Source organism: Dermatophagoides farinae, chromosome 7 (genome assembly GCF_024713945.1).
Source record: "Dermatophagoides farinae isolate YC_2012a chromosome 7, ASM2471394v1, whole genome shotgun sequence".
In the NCBI taxonomy this organism is placed as follows: domain Eukaryota; kingdom Metazoa; phylum Arthropoda; class Arachnida; order Sarcoptiformes; family Pyroglyphidae; genus Dermatophagoides; species Dermatophagoides farinae.
The window spans coordinates 4,728,994-4,750,344 of record NC_134683.1 but is presented as its reverse complement, the minus strand read 5'-3'; the positions used below and the strand labels follow the sequence as shown (position 1 = coordinate 4,750,344).

At 33.3% G+C, this 21,351-nt stretch overlaps 3 protein-coding genes across 3 annotated transcripts; 1 reads left to right on the top strand and 2 right to left on the bottom strand.

The window, feature by feature from the left end:
• Nucleotides 1-3,692: 3,692 nt before the first annotated feature.
• Nucleotides 3,693-9,026, bottom strand: LOC124496028 (maternal embryonic leucine zipper kinase). The gene is made up of 6 exons (XM_047059485.2): nt 8,573-9,026; nt 5,990-6,025; nt 5,309-5,922; nt 4,887-5,243; nt 4,132-4,820; nt 3,693-4,063 (listed from the first exon to the last, which is right to left on the bottom strand). Exons 1-6 carry the CDS (start codon nt 8,598-8,600, stop codon nt 3,877-3,879), a joined length of 1,911 nt encoding a protein of 636 aa, XP_046915441.2. The 5' UTR covers nt 8,601-9,026; the 3' UTR covers nt 3,693-3,876.
• A 1,303-nt stretch (nt 9,027-10,329) lies between these two features.
• Prp8 (pre-mRNA processing factor 8) lies at nt 10,330-19,627 on the top strand. Its single transcript, XM_047059711.2, has 6 exons — nt 10,330-11,426; nt 11,489-12,823; nt 13,041-14,926; nt 14,991-17,737; nt 18,029-19,262; nt 19,334-19,627. Exons 2-6 carry the CDS (start codon nt 11,511-11,513, stop codon nt 19,486-19,488), a joined length of 7,335 nt encoding a protein of 2,444 aa, XP_046915667.2. The 5' UTR covers nt 10,330-11,426; nt 11,489-11,510; the 3' UTR covers nt 19,489-19,627.
• On the bottom strand, nt 19,530-20,720 carry LOC142597657 (mitochondrial carrier homolog 2-like). The gene has a single exon (XM_075732596.1). It carries the CDS (start codon nt 20,718-20,720, stop codon nt 19,686-19,688), a length of 1,035 nt encoding a protein of 344 aa, XP_075588711.1. The 3' UTR covers nt 19,530-19,685.
• Between the last annotated feature and the right edge of the window lie 631 nt (nt 20,721-21,351).

The window sequence follows — 21,351 nt, the reverse complement described above, 5'->3', positions numbered from 1 at the left end:
CTATCTCGTATGTTTAGGTTTCATCATCATCATCATCATTTTGGTGATGATTTCATGCACAAGCCGACTAAAAAAAACAGACGAAAAATTTTGATCTGGTTTTTTTAAATGCTGGTGGAACCCGAAGAAAAAGAAGAACAAGACGGTGAAGGAGGAGTGTAAATTCTGATTATTCTGGACCAGAAGAGAATCTCTGTCTGCATGCAGTTTCTTTTGTGATTCTTCTTGATTTCTTTTCTTTTTTGGTTGTTACGTTTTTTTTTGTTTTCTTTCCAAAACTACTAGTAGTTGGGTGAGTAGTAGCATATTTTAGCGGCAACAGCACTAATAGACTATAGAATTTTGTATCCAAATTCTGGAAACACTGAAAAGAATGGATCTTCGATTCATTGGTTGTCATAGTAGTGGTATATAATGGGAGATGGTATCCCGTTTTGATCATTTTGGATTTTGTATTGTATGGATTGGCGGGCAGTGATTTTTTTCGACCAAAAAAAAAAAAAAACCAAACCCAATCAAGACGATAATTTTCGACCACCAACAACAACTACTACTGTAGATGGATGATAATGACCATCATGGATTTTTACCCTTCAATCCACCTAGTGGTGGTCACTACTTACTTTTTCGAGGTTTTCTTTTTTTCCCGCTGATGAAAAACCGTAGAAGCCGAAAAATGTTAATTGCATTATTATTATCATTACCGCCAATGACAAACAAGCAAGCAAGCAAGTTCGCCTGCTTGCCTGTCTAATGATGTTGATGACTATGATTAATGCATGTCGGTCAATTATCAATTAATTCAATGATAATTTTTTCTCTTTCTATTTTTTGATCATGTCATTCATTCAATGAGACATTCGTTCAGTCAGGGAGCCAACAGCTTACTGTATATTCCACTTGTCCATAATCAGTGGTAGTAGTGCAGTAAAATTCATTTATTCCATTTGGAACTGACCAATTTTTTTTAGTCTATCTATCTCTTTCATATGTTGATTGATAGATTGATTTTAGTTCCAATTTTCATGACTATAGTTTTTTTTATGGCCCGATTCTAGGCTACCAACCACCAATCATTTTGGAATAATTTTGGATCATTGTTATATCATTAACATTCTAGCAAAATAAAAAAATTATTGGAGACAAATTTTTTGACACATCATTGCTCATCAACACAATAACCTCGAACAATAAATAAATAATTCTTCTCAATGATGGATATAATCATCATTCATTCATTCATTCGCATAACAACAACAACAAAACATCCAAACCATCATCATCATCATATCCATCATTTGTTCTTGGATTTCGATTTTCAATCCAATTTATCCATCCATCCACACACACACACACAGACACAGACACAAAAACAATCTGTATATGCTTCTATTGAAATTGACTTTTTTATACTCTCATTTTGATGATAACTATACATACATTGTATTCTCGGCTTTGTTTTGGTACACTCACTCACTCACTCAGACACACAGTTTTTGGTTTCTCATAAAATCAATCCAATTAGAAGTGATTGTAATTAGATTATGTTTGTTGTTGTTTGGGTTGGTTATTTGTTTGGCGTTTTTTTTCGTTTTTTTTTTGTTTTGGTCCTCATTGTTGTTATCCTGATATCCATTCATTCATTCATTTTGGATCTCTTTTCTTTTTTTTTTGTTTTCAACATTTTCACGGTTATTGTTGTTGTTGTTGTGGTGGTGGTGGTGGTTTGTATAGAGATTTAGTTTTTTTTTCTTCCCATTGTTCTTGGACCAATCCAAGTATGTGTGTGTGTGTGTGTGTGTATGATGGATTTCTGGGTTATCATTTTTTTTTGTCTTGTTTTGTTTACTCAAATGATGGTCTGAAATATGTTCGTGTGTTTGTGTAACCAATTTTTATATTCCAAGAAAATCATATTTTTCTCCTTGAACAAGCAAGAAATGTATCCATTTTTCGGTGTGTGGAATTCAACAATGATGAAGAAGCACTTAATTCAATTAAATTAAATCACTCTCTATGCTCATAACAGAAATGGATTTATTTTACTTTTAAAGATTTGATTTTCCATTTTAGCCAATTAATACTATCCATTGAAAAGAAATTTTGTCGAAAATGGCAATTTGAATTTCCAAAAAACATCAACAACAAACAAACATTCATCGATGTTTGGCATTCATATATAAATGATCTATATTTTCATCATAAATATTTAATCATCATCATCATCATTTGAATTTTATTCCATTCATTCTATATACATTTCTCTATTTATTCACATTTATTATCGATCTCGATATGTACCACACACACACATACATATAGTTTTCCAAATGTCCCCCTTCTCTTCCACATTTTGAATTGATGATGATAAAATGTATTTATGGCGAAAAAAAGACGAAAATCGTAATCATAATAATATGGAGCCACAGAAAAAAAACGAACGATGAATTGATGGTTATTTGATCTTTCTTTGTGTGTGTGTGTGTGTATTTGGTTTGTATTTTTTTTTTTAAGAAAAAGCTGCCATTTACATATGTAGAAAAGCGAAAATTTGTTGTTTTTTCTATACTACGATTCCGAAAAAATAAACGAAAACCATTTACATCTATCTGTGTGAGTGTGTGTGTGTTGAACTATGAAAACCCGTTGCAATTTACAACATTTATTGAATCTTCTTGATTCATTCACATCAGAACTATGAATCAAGTTGATTATTCAAGTTCAATTCTGGTAAATGGTAAACAAAACATAAATTAGTTCAAATCATCAAATGTGGAAATAGTGAAATTCTATTTACACAAAGCTTCTGCTTACCTCGTTTTTGGTGAAAAATATATTCTTCAAAAAAATCTTTTTCTTTCAAATTCACTAAATCCGCTATTCATTCATTCATTCAAGTTCAGTTTCAAATCCCTTGATCATCCAGAGAGAGAGAGAGAGAGAGAGAGAGAGAGAGAGAGGGAGGGAGACTGGAAGAAAATCCATACCAAACAACGCACACACATGGATTGGTAGACAGAATGTGAATAAATTGAACGCCAAATGTGAATTTTTCGCGTCGGACACACATGAACTATATTTTCGGACACCGAAAACTAAATATGAATAATTTGTTGTAATGTCGGGTTTTTTTTCGCCGTCCCTCTCTTCCGATTACATTTTGAAATATGAAAAACACACACACACATACAAGTCGAAAAGATCAACAAACAAAACAAAAAATGAGACAACTGCACAATTTTTTCAATACAGCAATGGGCAAAGGGCAAATTATTTTTTTCTGTCCCAATTTCGTTCCTTATATTCTTTTTTTTTGGTTGAAATGTGAAATGAACCAAAAATGGAACCAGAATTTGGGTTTTTTTTTGTTTGGCTGGTATATGGAATTCAACACATGAATTACATGCACACAAATAATGGTAGTATGTTTTTGTGCAATACAAATAAATGTGAATAATCTATTTTTCGGGTGCCAACCAGAGAGAGAGAGAGAGAGATAAATTTTCCTCGCACACACACAGTTTTTTGCATGTCATTTGCATGTGTTGTGTTTTGTTTTTGCTTTAGTTGTTGTTGTTCGATTTGGAATCGATTTCAATCAATTCGATCGAGAAAACATTATAGAATCGGAATGAAAAAAAAACTTGTTTCATTTTTTCTTCGTCGTCGTCGTATTTCAAATCTTTAGCAGATTAATAATTTGAATTTGAGTTTTATTTTCACAATAATAATTGATGATTTAGATTAATTTTTTGTCGAATAGCATTCCAATGTTTTTCTCGATTACAATTTTTTTTAGTAATATAACAATAATCAATAGTAATTGTAATTGTAATAATAATAATAATAATTCATAGATTCAAACTATTAATATCATCAATCAACATAATTAAGATTCATTTGTAATTTTAAATCATTCATCAATTTAAAATAATCCCAAGATGCGCCTCGTATACGTTTATGCTGCACGACAATTCGTTTATCATCACAACATATGAATATTTCCAATTCAAATGTCAATAATATGATATTCTTGCCTGACATTACACAACGTATCGTGTAACTTATTGGGTTGAACGAAAAATTAAAATTATGATTAGCATTCAAACTCAAAAAACTTTGAAAACTTACTTTTTCTCTTGACAATTGATTTGTCTGTCCATGAATAATCTGATAATTTCACTACGACATTTATCGGCATCGAAAAATTTCGTAGCAAAAACATTTTTCAATGATTTTCGATTATGTGATGATATACGTCTTGGCATATTGGTTGGTCGTGGACTTGCAATTTCTTTTATCCATTTCAATAATGTTTTCTTTGGTGTAGGCGTTGTCGTCGTCGTAGTAGTTTTATTTGCTAAATTCTCTTTGTTGCTGATATTAAGTTGTTGCTGCTGTTCGGATGAAATTTTCTTCTTTACCGGTGTTTGACGATGTTCATTTTTAGCCATCATTTTCTTTTGAACAATCTTCATTTGCGAACTTTCATCGTCTTGATTGAAAAGATTTCGATTAATTGGTGTTGCACGTTTAACTGGAAGTTGTACATGTTTACTATTAGCAACAGGCGTAAAACGTAGACCACCACCAAATCGTTGAATATTTTCTGTAGCCGGTGGAGCAGTTGTTTTTTTGCAACCACCATTAGCATTTATTGTTCGTTTCGGTGTCTCTTGTGGTGTTGATTGTGAGGCTGATTCAATAAGATGATGATTAGCATCATTGGCGATTTTCTTTAAAATGGGTAATTGATTATCATGATTAAATGAACGACTACGTCGACGATTTGTTCTTTCATGAATTTTTCGATCAAAATCCTGTGTGCATGGGAGTCGAATCATTTCATGTTAACTCTTTGGTTGTTTAATCTAATCATCACTTACCGGATATAATTCAGGTTTTTGTTTAATCAAAAAATATGTGGCACGATGATAACCAAGTTTTTCTCGAATCAAACGACGAAGTTGGCCAATATCTAGATGTGGAAATTTTACCAAACATTTGAGTAGAATTTTTTCATCAATCAACATTTCATCTTCATTTTCTATATTGTTATTGTTATTATTATTATTGTTGTGTTCGAATTTTTTGGTCAATTTATCAACATTTCCCATCATCATCCATTTGTGTCGTTTGATTTCTTCGACTGTAATACGTTTTTCTGGATCAATACAAAGCATTTGACGTATTAAATCTTTAACATCTGTATTTAAATGTACAGGCATTTTGTAACGACCTTCCTGTTAATTCAAGAGAAAAAACAAAGAAAATCACGAATAAATAGACGATCAATTAATTAATTTACCTTGATAGAATTATATAATTTTGCCAAATTTTCTGAATCAAATGGTAATGTTCCGGTCAATAAAACATAGAGCAAAACACCGGCACTCCAAACATCCACCGGTGGTCCAGAATAACGAGAACCTTGTATTAGTTCTGGTGCTACATATGCCGGTGAACCACATGCCGTGGATAGACAATCCAACGTCCCGTATGGATTAGTATCCGAACAAGCACAGAGGCCAAAATCAATGAGTTTTATATTCATTTTATCATCAAACAGGATATTTTCCGGTTTAATATCACGATGTGCAATACCTTTGCAATGAATATAATACAATATTTCGACCAATAAACCAAATATCTGTTTACTTTCTGATTCCAATAAACGTTTCGACAACAGATGATCGAACAATTCACCACCAGAACAATATTCCATTATCAAATAGATGAAATCGTCATTTTCAGCGTATTGTAATAGTTTCACGATGTTTGGATGTGAAAGCTTTTTCAATGCATCAACTTCATTTTTAATACGATGCAAATCTTTTGGTAATTTACGTTTTTCAACAATTTTCACGGCCACTTTTTGTCCAGTCATTTGATGTATGGCAAGTCTTACGATACCGAATCCACCTATTGATAAATAATTTTTGAAACAAAATGATTTCCATCAATCGTTCATTCAGTAAATTAGATTTACCTTCACCAAGTTTTTTCGAATGGAATTCATATCCATCTAAACAATGTTTGAGTGTCATGATGTTATTGTCGTCGTTAGTGGTGTGATAATGAATCGATCAAACAAAAACATTCAATGTGAAAAAAAACATGCAAAACAAAAAATTTTTTAATTTTTTGACAATAGAAAAAACATTTTTGATTCATCAATGATTCACATTCGATTAATTTGATTCATTCATTCAAATATGACTAATATTTGTGTGTGTTTTTTGTTGTTCACATATGACATGAAACATTTTTCTCATTTCATGTTTTTTTTTTGATTTTGCAAAAAAATTTTCCATTTTCACATTTATTTTGTAATAGTTGATAATTTTTCATGATTTGATATCCATTCGGTATACAGTAAACAAGGTTTATTTATTTTCTTGTTTTTTGTTTTTTTTTTTTGATCATTGATTTCAATTACACACAAGAGTATCATCATTTCTTCTTTCATCTGTTTTGTGGTTTTCCATTGCCATTCCTTTTTTCAATTCAATTGAATTCATCAGGGTGCTATATGGTGATGACCACCATCATTACAATCGAGAAGCATATCTTTGGATTGATTTCATCGAAAAAAAAACAGAGATGAACATTCAAAGCTTATGTCTTTTTTTTCTTGAGCCAATAATTCTTTTTTTTCATTGGACCCATCTGGAATGATTTTCTTTGAGTTTTTTTGTTCTCGTTTTATTCATTCATTACCCAAAACCAAACATAAACAGCATTGCAAATTGAAATTGAAAATAACTATGAACAAATTTGTGAAACGAAAGTGGAAAAAAATGACCATTCTTACCGAATAAATTCAACTTAATTATTTTGAGAGTGTTAGCGATGATGATGATTTCAAATTTTTCCTGAAAAACAAGATCTTTTCACCAATGATTTCATTCCATAATGGCGAGACACAACATTTTCTTTTGATTACCATATAATTTACTTTAATTCAATTACATTTTATATCTATTTTTATTTTTATTTTTACTTCCATCCTCGTCATCAGCATGAGTAAAATCAAGTTGTTCAATCGTCGTGCTTTTAATGATAAATAATGACAAATCATTTCGATTCATTTCAAAACACTGGTGAATGTTGGCTTCACTGTCGAAATTTTTCTCGTGTGTGCAATGAATTTTCATTTGATTTTTTTTTGCTGGTTGAAAATGGAAAAAAATTCCAATTCAATCGAGAAAAGAAAATGTTTCAAAAGATCGATTCATTTTTTTTTTCGTTTGACAATAAAGTGTTTATGACGTCGAGATAATAATAGTGATAACGCGTGGTTAGTCTTTTAATATTTTTTTCCTTCTCATTTTGTTCTCAGTGTTTTTATCATGGAGAATGAAAAGAAAATTCTGGACATTTTTTTTCTTTTCGTTTTTCGAGTGATAATAGCACCAACAACAATAATAATAAGCGACATTAGTGTCCAAATCGATTTTACAATCAAATCCATCATCTTGGTCGATTGTCGTTTTGGTTGTGAAAATGTCCGAATCATGTTTGTAAGAGTGTGGGAGAATAGAGCATTAAAAAACGAAAACAAAACAAAACAAAGAAATTTTCGTCGAACTCGAACAAAAAAACTCTTCAAGATCATAACATTCAGTTGAATAAGTTTGAAAATGGTGGTCAGTCCGTTGGTTTGGATTGGGAATAACAACAAAAAAACCATTCCCCATTATTATGAATGATACACAGTATAAACAAAACCATTGGAAAGAATTTTGGTCAGTTTCTCTTTTTTTTCTGGTGGGATATGCGACAAAGCGTAAAATGAGATTACCAAGAAATAAACAAAACAAAACAAAAAACTGTTGGACCATCTTATTTTTAGTGGTGGTGGTGGCGTGGTATCTTTCAAAAAGAAAATTGTATTCATTTTCCCAATTCTTTTGTTAAAGCAAAAGAAAAAATGAAATGAAAGCTAATTGCATTAAATCAAAATGATGATGATGATGATTATTGCTGTTGTTTTGTTTGTTGTGGATATTTGAAAATTTGATTCATTTCTTGAATCGAAGAAGAAGGAGAAGAAGTAATCATCATCATCATAATAGTCTCCCTTGTTATTAATAGTGAATAATGATCATACGTTTTTTTCGTCATCATCGTCTTATTATTCTTATTTTCCATGTTCGATATTTGTGTATACTTCTCAATAAAGTTTTTTTTTGTTATTTCTCTCTGAATGAAACTTGAATTGAAAGAGAAAAAAAAGTTTCATGAAAGCATTGATGAAACGATCCAGAAATTGTTGACTTTTATGATTGAGAATCAGAAAAAAACTCTCGAATCGATCAAATACATAGTCATATATAAAAAGAAGCATTTGTCACAAACATAAACATTGATGATGATTACACTTTATTTTAATTAAATCCATCATCATTTGGTTTGTTGTTGTTGTTGTTGTTGTTGTAGTTGTCAAGTACCTTAGGTAATAATAATTTCATTTTGATTAACTTTTTTTTCCACTTTTTCTATTGATCAATCAATCAAAATGTGGATGATCGGAAATGTGGAATTATTATGATGATTGGATGAAAATTACCTGAAGCTTTGGATTGGATGTGATGCATTGGTGATGGAAAAAACTTTTCTATTTTGTCGTTGAAGAGTTTGTTTTCTTTGCAACAAATTTAATTAACCAAACTGTTTTTTATGATAATGATCATCATTGTTACCATCTCTCGAATTTACTCTTTTTGTTGTTGTTGTTGTTGTCTTTCGTGCTTCATTTACGAAAGAAAAAGTTTTCAAACTCAAAAACAAAAATTATCCTGATTCATTAACATGCACGTGTGTGTGTGTGTGTGGAAAGGAATGATAAATAAAACTTTCAAATAAAAATTGGATGAATTAAAAAAACAAAGTGAAATTAATCCATATTAATTAAGAATGTAGTTTGATTTTTCTTGTTATTTTTTTATGAAAAAATTCCATCCGAATCGATTCCATGTGTCGACAACCACCCAATGTGTCGACTATGCGACGACGACGACAACAACAATAATCATCATTTTGATTTAATGAAAAAAATTCCATAATACCAACATGCATGACATGAGTCATTTTCTCTTTTTGTATAGTTACCACCACCACCCATTGGGTTAAACATCATGTGTCATGTTTTTTTTCGAACTCCAGACATATGTCTCATATCTTTTGTGTATTCCCGGGAAAAAACAAGAAAATCATGAACAATTAATATTTCGTAAAAATGAATTTTTTTCTTCTTCTTCTTCTTCGTCGGTCGATGATAAATTATTTCTGCTCATTCATTATTTTGCCTGCCATCATCATCATCATGTCATGTCGTTTATGAATGAGCGAAACAAATGATAATGAATGAATGATTGTGTTTTTAGGCCAAAGCTGATAACAATAACAACAACAACAACAAAAACAAAAAGAGAAAGAGAAAGCTGACAAGTCGTTGTAAGAAGAATCGAATGAAAAGAAAAAAAAAATTTAAATTGTTAATCTAATTACATTACATACTTGTAGACAGATTCAAGTTTTCGTTCAACGACGACGAAAAAAAAATTTCCTAATTTGTTGTCGTTGATGATGATGATGATGATGATGATGATGGGTGGTAAAGAAACGGAAAAGGAAGGCTCTTTTGGTTGTATTGCAGAATTGCTGACAACCCAAGACATTGATATTGTGGGCTTGTTTATTTAAATTAAATTAAACAAAAGAAGAAAGGAAAAAAACCCACTAAATGTTGTTATATCGTTGTTGATGATGAACATTCAACGACAACATTAACATTTTCTATGTGGGTAGGAATGTCCATTGAGATGATCATTGTGTATAACAGAAAGACTACATTCGATTTCTCAATTGATTTTTTTTTGAAAAAGATGAAAAAGAATTGTCTTCTCATCTCTTTTTATTTTTATTCTTGGAGAAACACTTTGTCGTCGTCGTCGTCGTCATCATCGTTAAAGTAACATAAATCACGTTGTATGTGTTTCTATTGTTGCAATTTTTTCTCATTCTTTTGTTGTTGATGATCGTCATCTAAATTGTTCCGGGAATAGTTTTTATTGGCCATACCAAAAACATAAAGAAAAGAATATCGGCCATCAATACACAGAACATCAAACCAAGACAAAATTCTTTCAAACTTTTCGTTTTTGTAACGTCATTGTTGAATAGGACGTCATTTTCTCATTGAATGACAGCATTTTTCGGATGTTTGAAAATGAAAAATAAGTGTATGTGTATGTGTGTGTGCATCATTCTATTTGATGATGATCAAGTGATTGCTCACTGATGATGATGATGATAATGGTGATTGCCAAAAAATCTATTGAATAAATATCCCAAAATTGTATTTGTCATAATGAAATCTTTTTTCTTTTGGCGGATTTTGGTCAACGACAATTTTTTTTCTTTCAATCATTTAATGTGGTGATGATCTTCGAACAAAAGAGTTTTTCATACCATCCACACTTGGACCAGAAAATAAAAAACCAGTGGGTGACAATCATTGATGATGATTATCATTGTGCATTAGCACTATCATCATCATCTCCCGACGACGACCAAACGACAACTGTCTCATCATCATCATCATGGACCGACCAAAAATCTTTTGTTCCCACTTTTCTTCTATCTAAAAATCCTTTTGCTTCATCATCATCATCTCATCCAACCAAATGCAATGAATTGAAAGAAAGAAGAAAAAATTGAATAGCCGCCACTCAAAATCGGTACCATTAATCTTGATTTTCGCATTTGTTTCTTCTTATTCGTTTGTTCTCATCCATTTCATCTTCAACATTGAATTGTCAAAGAGAAAAATAATGTAATTCATTAAACTGTGTGTGTGTGTGTGTGTCTAAAAAGTGCGACAAACATTTTTTTTCGTTTTCTTTTTGAAATTTCGTAAAAAATCTTTTGAAAATCCCATGCAGATTTATTCGTCTTCGTCTTGATCGTCGTTTATTGTTGTAAATCAAAATAAATTGTCTCGATGTGGGGAGAGAGAGAAACATCACAAGGAAATGATATCCACTTTTTTCTTTTGCCGGAACTAACTTTGAATTTTTTAAGTGAATGATGGTGATGACAACAATCTAAATGGTCATAATGATAATTTCAAAATCATTTATCAGGATTTTTTTCATGTTTCAGGATAACTGAATTTTGATTTTACATTTCACAATTCATTTGAATTTCAATGAATTTTCAATTTTTTGAATCAAATAGTGCACCCAATTCCATCTGTTGTAATTTTTACGAATTGCATAGAATAATAACGTCTTTTATGGCCGGCCGATTTTTTGCTCAATAAATTGGCCATGGCCGGCCGCGTGTATTTGTACAATTGGTCTTGTCTTGTTTTTTTGGTTAATCCCGAATGAATGTCCTTTGATAATCGTTGACAACCCGTAATTTTTGTAATTTTAATTTTTTTTCAATCGCTAATCATTGTCATTAATATTTTTTCAAGTTTCAAACAAAAAAAAAAAATCATGTCTGGACACCATGGTGGTGATATTCCCGGACAACATCCACCACCTGGTATGCCTGTTGGTGTTGTTGTTTATCCTCATCATGCAATGCATCCCGGACAACCATATTTACCGATGGATGTAGCCGGTGTTTCTACACTGCCATCAGTTCATCCATTATTACCACCAGGTCATCATCATCCACCACCTGGAATGCCACAAATGCATCATCCGGGTGTGATGCCACCATACTCAATGGTACCCCATCAAATACCCCATCCAGCACAACAGCAACCACCGCCACCAATCATGTCGCATATGCATCAACAGCCACCACCATCATCATCGCAACAACAAATTCAATCAGATTTAGCCAATTTACCATTGCCTACCGAGTATGATCGTAATTCGTTTCTAACCGAAGAAGAATTGAAAGAAAAATCAAAAAAATGGCAACAACTTCAAACGAAACGTTATGCAGAGAAGAAAAAATTTGGCTTTGTTGAACAACAAAAAGAGGATATGCCGCCAGAACATTTACGAAAAATTATTCGTGATCATGGTGATATGACATCGAAAAAATATCGTCACGATAAACGTGTTTATCTCGGAGCATTGAAATATATACCACATGCAGTTTTGAAATTATTGGAAAATATGCCAATGCCATGGGAACAGATTCGTGATGTACAAGTTCTCTATCATATTACAGGAGCTATAACATTCGTGAATGAAATTCCATGGGTTGTCGAACCGATTTACATTGCTCAATGGGGCACAATGTGGGTTATGATGCGACGAGAGAAACGTGATCGTCGTCATTTCAAACGTATGCGTTTTCCTCCATTTGATGATGAAGAACCACCACTAGACTATGCAGATAATCTACTTGATGTTGAACCATTAGAAGCCATACAAATGGAACTTGATTCAGAAGATGATCGTCATGTTTATGATTGGTTTTACGATCATAAACCATTGGTGGATACAAAACATGTTAATGGATCATCATATCGTCGTTGGAATTTAACGCTACCACAATTGGCTTCATTATATCGTTTAGCAAATCAACTATTAACCGATTTAGTTGATGATAATTATTTCTACCTGTTTGATCTGACATCATTTTTTACGGCCAAAGCATTGAATATGGCCATACCTGGTGGACCAAAATTTGAACCATTAGTCAAGGATATAAATCCAGCTGATGAAGATTGGAATGAATTCAATGATATCAACAAGATTATTATTCGTCATCCAATACGTACCGAATATCGTATTGCATTCCCATATCTATACAATAATCTGCCAAATGAACATGTTTATATTTCATGGTGAGTTTTCAGTGTTTGAAAAACATTTTTTCACAAAGTTCATTATTCAACGATTCTATTTTTTTCAATTGTCAAATTTAAAAAAAAATGTTGAATTATGACAAAATCAATCACGTTGTATGCGTATTGGCTTTGAACGTTTGAAAGATTAATCTGTCAAAGTCGCTGAATATCAATGACATGTTTTAATTTTTAATTTTTTTCTATTTTCACTCAGGTATCATACACCGAATGTTGTGTTTATCAAAACAGAAGATTCTGATCTTCCGGCATTCTATTTTGATCCACTTATTAATCCTATTTCACATAGCCGTACAGATCGTTCAGCTGAACCATTACCTGTTGAAGATAAAGATGAGCCATTTATGTTACCCGAATCGGTTAAACCATTATTATCGAATTGTCCATTGTATACGGATAATACTGCCAGTGGAATATCACTATTGTGGGCACCACGTCCATACAATCTTCGTTCGGGACGTTGTCGTCGTGCTATCGATGTTCCATTGGTACAAAGTTGGTATCGTGAACATTGTCCACCTGGTATGCCGGTCAAAGTTCGTGTTTCATATCAGAAATTATTGAAATATTTCGTTCTGAATGCCCTGCATCATCGTCATCCGAAACCACAGAAAAAACGTTATCTTTTCCGATCATTTAAATCGACGAAATTTTTTCAAAGCACCACTATCGATTGGGTCGAAGCTGGTCTACAAGTTTGTCGTCAAGGTTATAATATGCTGAATCTATTGATTCATCGAAAAAATCTGAATTATCTTCATTTGGATTATAATTTCAATTTGAAGCCCGTGAAAACATTGACAACTAAAGAACGTAAAAAATCTCGTTTCGGTAATGCTTTTCATCTTTGCCGAGAAATTCTTCGTCTTACGAAATTGGTAGTAGATAGTCATGTACAATATCGATTGAATAATGTTGACGCATATCAATTGGCCGATGGTCTGCAGTACATTTTTTCTCATGTTGGCCAATTAACTGGAATGTATCGATACAAATATAAACTAATGCGACAAATACGAATGTGTAAAGATTTGAAACATTTAATCTATTATCGATTCAATACTGGGCCGGTTGGCAAAGGACCTGGTTGTGGATTCTGGGCACCAAGTTGGCGTGTATGGCTGTTTTTTATGCGTGGTATAACACCGCTTCTAGAACGTTGGCTTGGTAATCTTCTTTCACGACAATTCGAAGGTCGACATTCAAAAGGTGTAGCAAAAACTGTGACAAAACAACGTGTCGAGTCACATTTTGATCTGGAATTACGTGCATCGGTTATGCATGATATTATCGATATGATGCCTGAAGGAATTAAACATAATAAAGCACGGACCATATTACAACATCTGAGTGAAGCTTGGCGTTGTTGGAAAGCTAATATACCGTGGAAAGTGCCCGGATTACCGATTCCAATCGAGAATATGATTCTTCGTTATGTTAAAATGAAAGCCGATTGGTGGACCAACACCGCTCATTATAATCGTGAACGTATTCGTCGTGGTGCTACTGTCGACAAGACTGTTTGTAAAAAAAATCTTGGCCGTCTAACACGATTATATTTGAAAGCTGAACAAGAACGACAACACAATTATCTGAAAGATGGTCCATATGTTAGTGCCGAGGAAGCTGTAGCAATCTATACAACCACGGTTCATTGGTTGGAAAGTCGTCGTTTCTCACCGATACCATTTCCACCACTTTCGTATAAACATGATACAAAATTATTGATTCTAGCATTAGAACGATTGAAAGAAGCATATTCGGTTAAATCACGTCTTAATCAATCACAACGTGAAGAACTTGGCTTAATCGAGCAAGCATATGATAATCCACATGAAGCATTATCACGTATTAAACGTCATCTTTTGACACAACGTGCATTTCGTGAAGTTAGTATTGAATTCATGGATCTTTATTCGCATTTGGTTCCTGTTTATGATGTTGAGCCATTGGAAAAAATTACCGACGCCTATCTGGATCAATATCTTTGGTATGAAGCCGATAAACGACATTTATTTCCAGCCTGGGTTAAACCTGCCGATTCAGAACCACCACCATTATTAGTGTATAAATGGTGTCAAGGTATTCTTTTCTTGTGTTTTGTAACACACTAATACTAATGGTTTTTTTTATATTCGATTTTAAGGTATCAATAATCTACAGGATGTATGGGATACAACACATGGTGAATGTAATGTAATGTTGGAAACAAAATTCGAAAAAATGTATGAAAAGATTGATCTTACACTTTTGAATCGTTTATTACGATTGATTGTTGATCATAATATTGCTGATTATATGACTGCCAAAAATAATGTTGTCATCAATTACAAGGACATGAATCATACAAATTCCTATGGTATTATACGTGGTTTACAATTTTCATCATTTATTGTTCACTATTATGGTCTTGTACTCGATTTGCTTGTACTCGGACTGCAACGTTCAAGCGAGATGGTCGGTCCACCACAAATGCCAAATGACTTTCTTACCTATCAAGATGTAGCAACGGAAATTTCTCATCCAATACGTTTATATTCACGTTACATTGATCGTATACATGTTTATTTCCGTTTTACAGCTGAAGAAGCCAGAGATCTGATACAACGATATCTTACTGAACATCCAGATCCAAATAATGAAAATATTGTCGGTTATAATAATAAAAAATGTTGGCCTCGTGATGCACGTATGCGACTGATGAAACACGACGTTAATCTTGGTCGTGCTGTTTTTTGGGACATCAAAAATCGTCTACCACGTTCGGTTACTACCATACAATGGGATAATAGTTTTGTTTCCGTCTACAGTAAAGATAATCCAAATCTGTTGTTCAATATGGGTGGTTTTGAATGTCGAATCCTTCCGAAATGTCGTATGGCACAAGAAGAATTTGTACATAAAGATGGTGTATGGAATCTACAGAACGAGGTGACAAAAGAACGAACTGCACAATGTTTTCTTCGTGTCGACGATGAATCAATGCAACGATTTCATAACCGTGTTCGTCAAATTCTCATGGCATCTGGTTCGACGACATTTACTAAAATTGTTAATAAATGGAATACGGCACTGATTGGTTTGATGACCTATTTTCGTGAAGCAGTTGTGAATACTCAAGAATTGTTGGATTTATTGGTGAAATGTGAGAATAAAATACAGACACGTATCAAGATTGGTTTGAATTCCAAAATGCCAAGTCGATTCCCGCCTGTTGTATTTTATACACCAAAAGAATTGGGTGGTCTTGGTATGCTTTCAATGGGTCATGTACTTATACCACAATCCGATTTACGATGGTCCAAACAAACTGATGTTGGTATTACACATTTTCGTTCGGGTATGTCACATGATGAAGATCAAGTTATACCGAATCTATATCGTTACATACAACCATGGGAAACGGAATTTATTGATTCACAACGTGTATGGGCTGAATATGCTTTGAAACGACAGGAAGCATTGGCACAAAATCGTCGTTTAACACTGGAAGATCTGGAAGATAGTTGGGATCGTGGTATACCACGTATTAATACATTATTTCAAAAAGATCGTCATACATTGGCATATGATAAAGGTTGGCGTGTACGTACCGATTTCAAACAATATCAGGTACTAAAACAGAATCCATTCTGGTGGACACATCAACGTCATGATGGTAAACTGTGGAATCTAAATAATTATCGTACCGATATGATACAAGCGTTAGGAGGTGTTGAAGGCATACTGGAACACACGTTATTCAAAGGAACATATTTCCCTACATGGGAAGGTTTGTTCTGGGAAAAGGCCAGTGGTTTTGAAGAATCAATGAAATATAAAAAATTAACGAATGCACAACGTTCTGGTTTGAATCAGATACCGAATCGTCGTTTTACATTATGGTGGTCACCAACAATTAATCGTGCCAATGTTTATGTTGGTTTCCAGGTGCAACTAGATTTGACCGGCATATTTATGCATGGTAAAATACCAACATTGAAAATATCATTGATTCAAATATTTCGTGCACATTTATGGCAAAAAATCCATGAAAGTGTTGTCATGGACTTGTGTCAGGTTTTTGATCAAGAATTGGATGCATTGGAAATTGAAACCGTGCAAAAAGAAACAATTCATCCACGTAAATCATATAAAATGAATTCATCATGTGCAGATATCCTGCTGTTTGCCGCCTATAAATGGAATGTATCGCGGCCATCACTTCTGGCTGATAGTAAAGATGTGATGGATGGAACAACAACACAAAAATATTGGATCGATGTACAACTTCGTTGGGGTGATTATGATTCACATGATATTGAACGTTATGCACGAGCGAAATTCTTGGATTATACAACCGATAATATGAGTATTTATCCATCACCAACCGGTGTTTTAATTGCCATCGATCTGGCATATAATCTGCATTCAGCATACGGGAATTGGTTTCCGGGCGCAAAACCATTGATACAACAAGCATTGGCTAAAATAATGAAAGCAAATCCAGCTCTCTACGTACTTCGTGAACGTATCCGTAAAGGTCTTCAGCTTTATTCCTCCGAGCCAACTGAACCTTATCTATCATCACAGAATTATGGTGAATTATTTTCCAATCAAATCATTTGGTTTGTCGATGATACGAATGTATATCGTGTTACGATACATAAAACATTCGAAGGAAATCTAACGACCAAACCGATTAATGGTGCCATTTTCATATTCAATCCACGTACTGGACAGTTATTTTTGAAAATTATTCATACAAGTGTATGGGCTGGACAAAAACGTCTCGGTCAATTGGCCAAATGGAAAACAGCCGAAGAGGTTGCCGCTTTGATTCGTTCATTACCTGTGGAAGAACAACCGAAACAGATTATTGTAACACGAAAAGGAATGTTGGATCCATTGGAGGTAAGTCAGGAGAAATTTCTCTCAAATTCGGGCTATACACATTTTTTATCGAATATTTTTGGAAAAAGTAATTGTTTTATTTTTTCAATTTGTGGAAATGTTTGATGAAGAAAATTTCAAGCCCAAAATTAATTATCCAGTATCATAGTGTTGGATGTGATTGGCTCTCAATATGATGATTTTTTTTTTAATAATCATACAGCCAATTTTGATTCCATTCAATTTCCCATCCCTGTGACATTTTGATTTTAAAAAAACATGCTAATTTGTTTTTTTTTTTTTGCTTTCTAGGTTCATTTGTTGGATTTTCCAAATATCGTTATCAAAGGTAGTGAACTTCAGCTACCATTCCAAGCGTGTCTAAAAGTGGAAAAATTTGGTGATCTCATTCTAAAAGCTACTGAACCACAAATGATTCTATTCAATCTTTATGATGATTGGTTGAAAACCATTTCATCGTATACAGCTTTTTCACGTTTGATTCTTATATTACGTGCATTGCATGTGAATAATGAACGTACCAAGGTGATATTGAAACCAGATAAAACAACCATTACGGAACAACATCATATTTGGCCCAGTCTGACGGATGAAGAATGGATTAAAGTTGAAGTTCAATTGAAAGATTTAATTCTAGCTGATTATGGTAAAAAGAACAATGTCAATGTAGCATCATTGACACAATCAGAAATTCGTGACATTATACTCGGAATGGAAATATCGGCACCATCCGCCCAGCGGCAACAGATTGCTGAGATTGAAAAACAAACAAAAGAACAATCACAATTGACTGCGGTGACCACACGTACAGTGAATAAACATGGTGATGAAATTATTACATCGACAACATCCAATTATGAATCACAATCATTTGCAAGTAAAACTGAATGGCGTATTCGTGCCATTTCAGCTACAAATCTTCATTTGCGTACTAAACATATTTATGTTTCATCCGATGACATCAAAGAAACTGGATACACTTATATATTGCCGAAAAATATATTGAAAAAATTCATCATCATCTCGGATCTTCGTACACAGATTGCTGGTTATATTTATGGTGTGAGTCCATCGGATAATCCACAAGTGAAAGAAATACGTTGTATTTTAATGCCACCACAATGGGGCACTCATCAAACAATTCATCTACCGAATCAATTGCCGCAACATGAATTGTTGAGCGAACTTGAACCACTTGGTTGGATACATACACAGCCGAATGAATTACCACAATTATCACCACAAGATGTAACGACACATGCAAAAATAATGATGGATAATCAATCATGGGATTCGGAAAAAACCATTGTCATCACTTGTTCATTCACTCCTGGTTCATGTTCATTGACAGCATATAAACTGACTCCCAGTGGTTTCGAGTGGGGCCGTCAAAATACTGATCGTGGTAATAATCCTAAAGGCTATCTACCATCACATTATGAAAAAGTACAGATGCTTTTATCCGATCGTTTTCTTGGTTTCTATATGACACCGGCACAAGGTTCATGGAACTATAATTTTATGGGTATGTTGTATATTGTTTTTTTTTCGTTCTTTCCCGTTAATTTTTTTTTCTAATTATTTCCACATCCATAGGTGTACGCCATGATCCATCGATGAAGTATGAATTACAGCTATCGAATCCAAAGGTTTTCTATCATGAAATTCATCGTCCAGCACATTTTTCGAATTTCACCACAATTGATGAATCCGATTATGTTGGCGCTGATCGTGAAGATGTTTTTGCTTAATGAAAAACCAAAAAAAAAAAAAAAAAACTCAATTATTGATTGATTATTGATTTTTTCTCATTCTCTTTATTTCAATTTCATCATCATCATCATTTTAAATGATAAACAAACAAATAATAATTATAAATACAAACAAACACAGAACTATTGATTTTATTTCAATTTATTGTTTTCTTATTATTCTCAAAATAACTAAATCAAAATCCTTTCAAATGATTCGGCGACATACGAACAATTGGTTGCATTGGAAACATTAATGATGATGTAATCGGTTGATAACGCCAAAAAATCGAGGAACCACGTTTAATTTCATTACGTGTCCATAATGTTTGCCAACATTCAATCCAATTTGGATGTTCTGGTGCGGTATAAGCAGATGCAGCTAATGAACGACAATTGCTGCCATTACAAGCCATAACAGTGGATACCACTTTGAATGGATAGACCAATGTTCGAGCGATAACATTAACGAACGTATTCGTTATGAATGATGAATTCGATTTAGCGATACCTAATTGTTCGAATTTTTCTCGTAATGTATACATTAATGATGATTCCAGAAATATGTAAACACATTCACCGATTACAAATGGTGCAAAACCAGCATAAAAGCCCGCAAGGCCACCGGTTTCATAGATATCGGAAATAGCACCCGACAGTGAATCATAATATGTTTCACGTCCAATGAATTGTGCCATCGATCGTATCATGATCAAATGAAACGGATATGCAACTGACAATGCAGCTATCCTTGTTATTGAATCACAAACAATACTACGTGCCAAATGATTTGTATCAATATATTTGGCATCTTCGACTCTCAATTCTGGATAGTAATGAGCTTTCTGATAACGATCAACATTGATTGATGTGAATTGATAAACAATCGAATAGATAATGTTATATTTCAGGCCCCGATAACAGCCCCTGAAACCATCGATTTGGGCTATATATTTCATGTAGGTGAAAAATCCCGGTAATTGTAGCTGTGTACGTCCAAATATTGATTTCGTTAATTTCGGTGGCATCGGTTCATAACCGATCTGTACCAATGTAGCCATATACGTGATGGGATGTTTTATCAAACCTGGTCGTGGTAAAATATCACCAATAACAGCATATGAATTGAGAACCGCCGGCGTATTCAGTAAACGTTCAATCGTTTCGAAAGCGGATTCTCCATCATTTTCTTCTTCATCATTCACATTATTTCGTGATTCAAAAGAAGCCATTGTTTTTTGTTTGTAACAATGTAATTTTCCGATATATTCTTAATTGTGGATTACCAAAAAGTCATATGTTTTTTTCCAAAAAAAAAAAACAATCATCGATCATCGATTGTATCGCGATATACGGTATCATCATCAATGTGTTACTCTAACCTCACACGAACAAACTAGTATTAGCTGTATTAATAATGATGTCAACAATAATTGAACGCAACACTCTCATTCCAATTCAACGAACAAAAGGATTTGAAACTGGATTTGATAATCAGAATTCATATTTTCCAGATTCATATCCATTTACACTTCAATCGAAAAGATGTGAGATTATCGTTAAGCTCAAACGGGAGCACAATTTATGTGAAAATATTACCCATAATTCGACAATCTATGCTGCTGATATTCCAGCAACATTAACTGATAGTGGACTGTAAAGAATTTAAATAAAATCTGGGATCAAAATGACATTAAAATCATTATTACCACCATTTGTTTGTCTAAAGGTTTGGCAAGTTCCACATCGGTAGAAGCAATAGAATATTTTTCAGACATACAACGCCATCGTATCGATTTCCGTTATGGCGGTGAAGAAGATGATGACGCATTTGATTTGGCCTTTAATCCGGAAAATATTGAA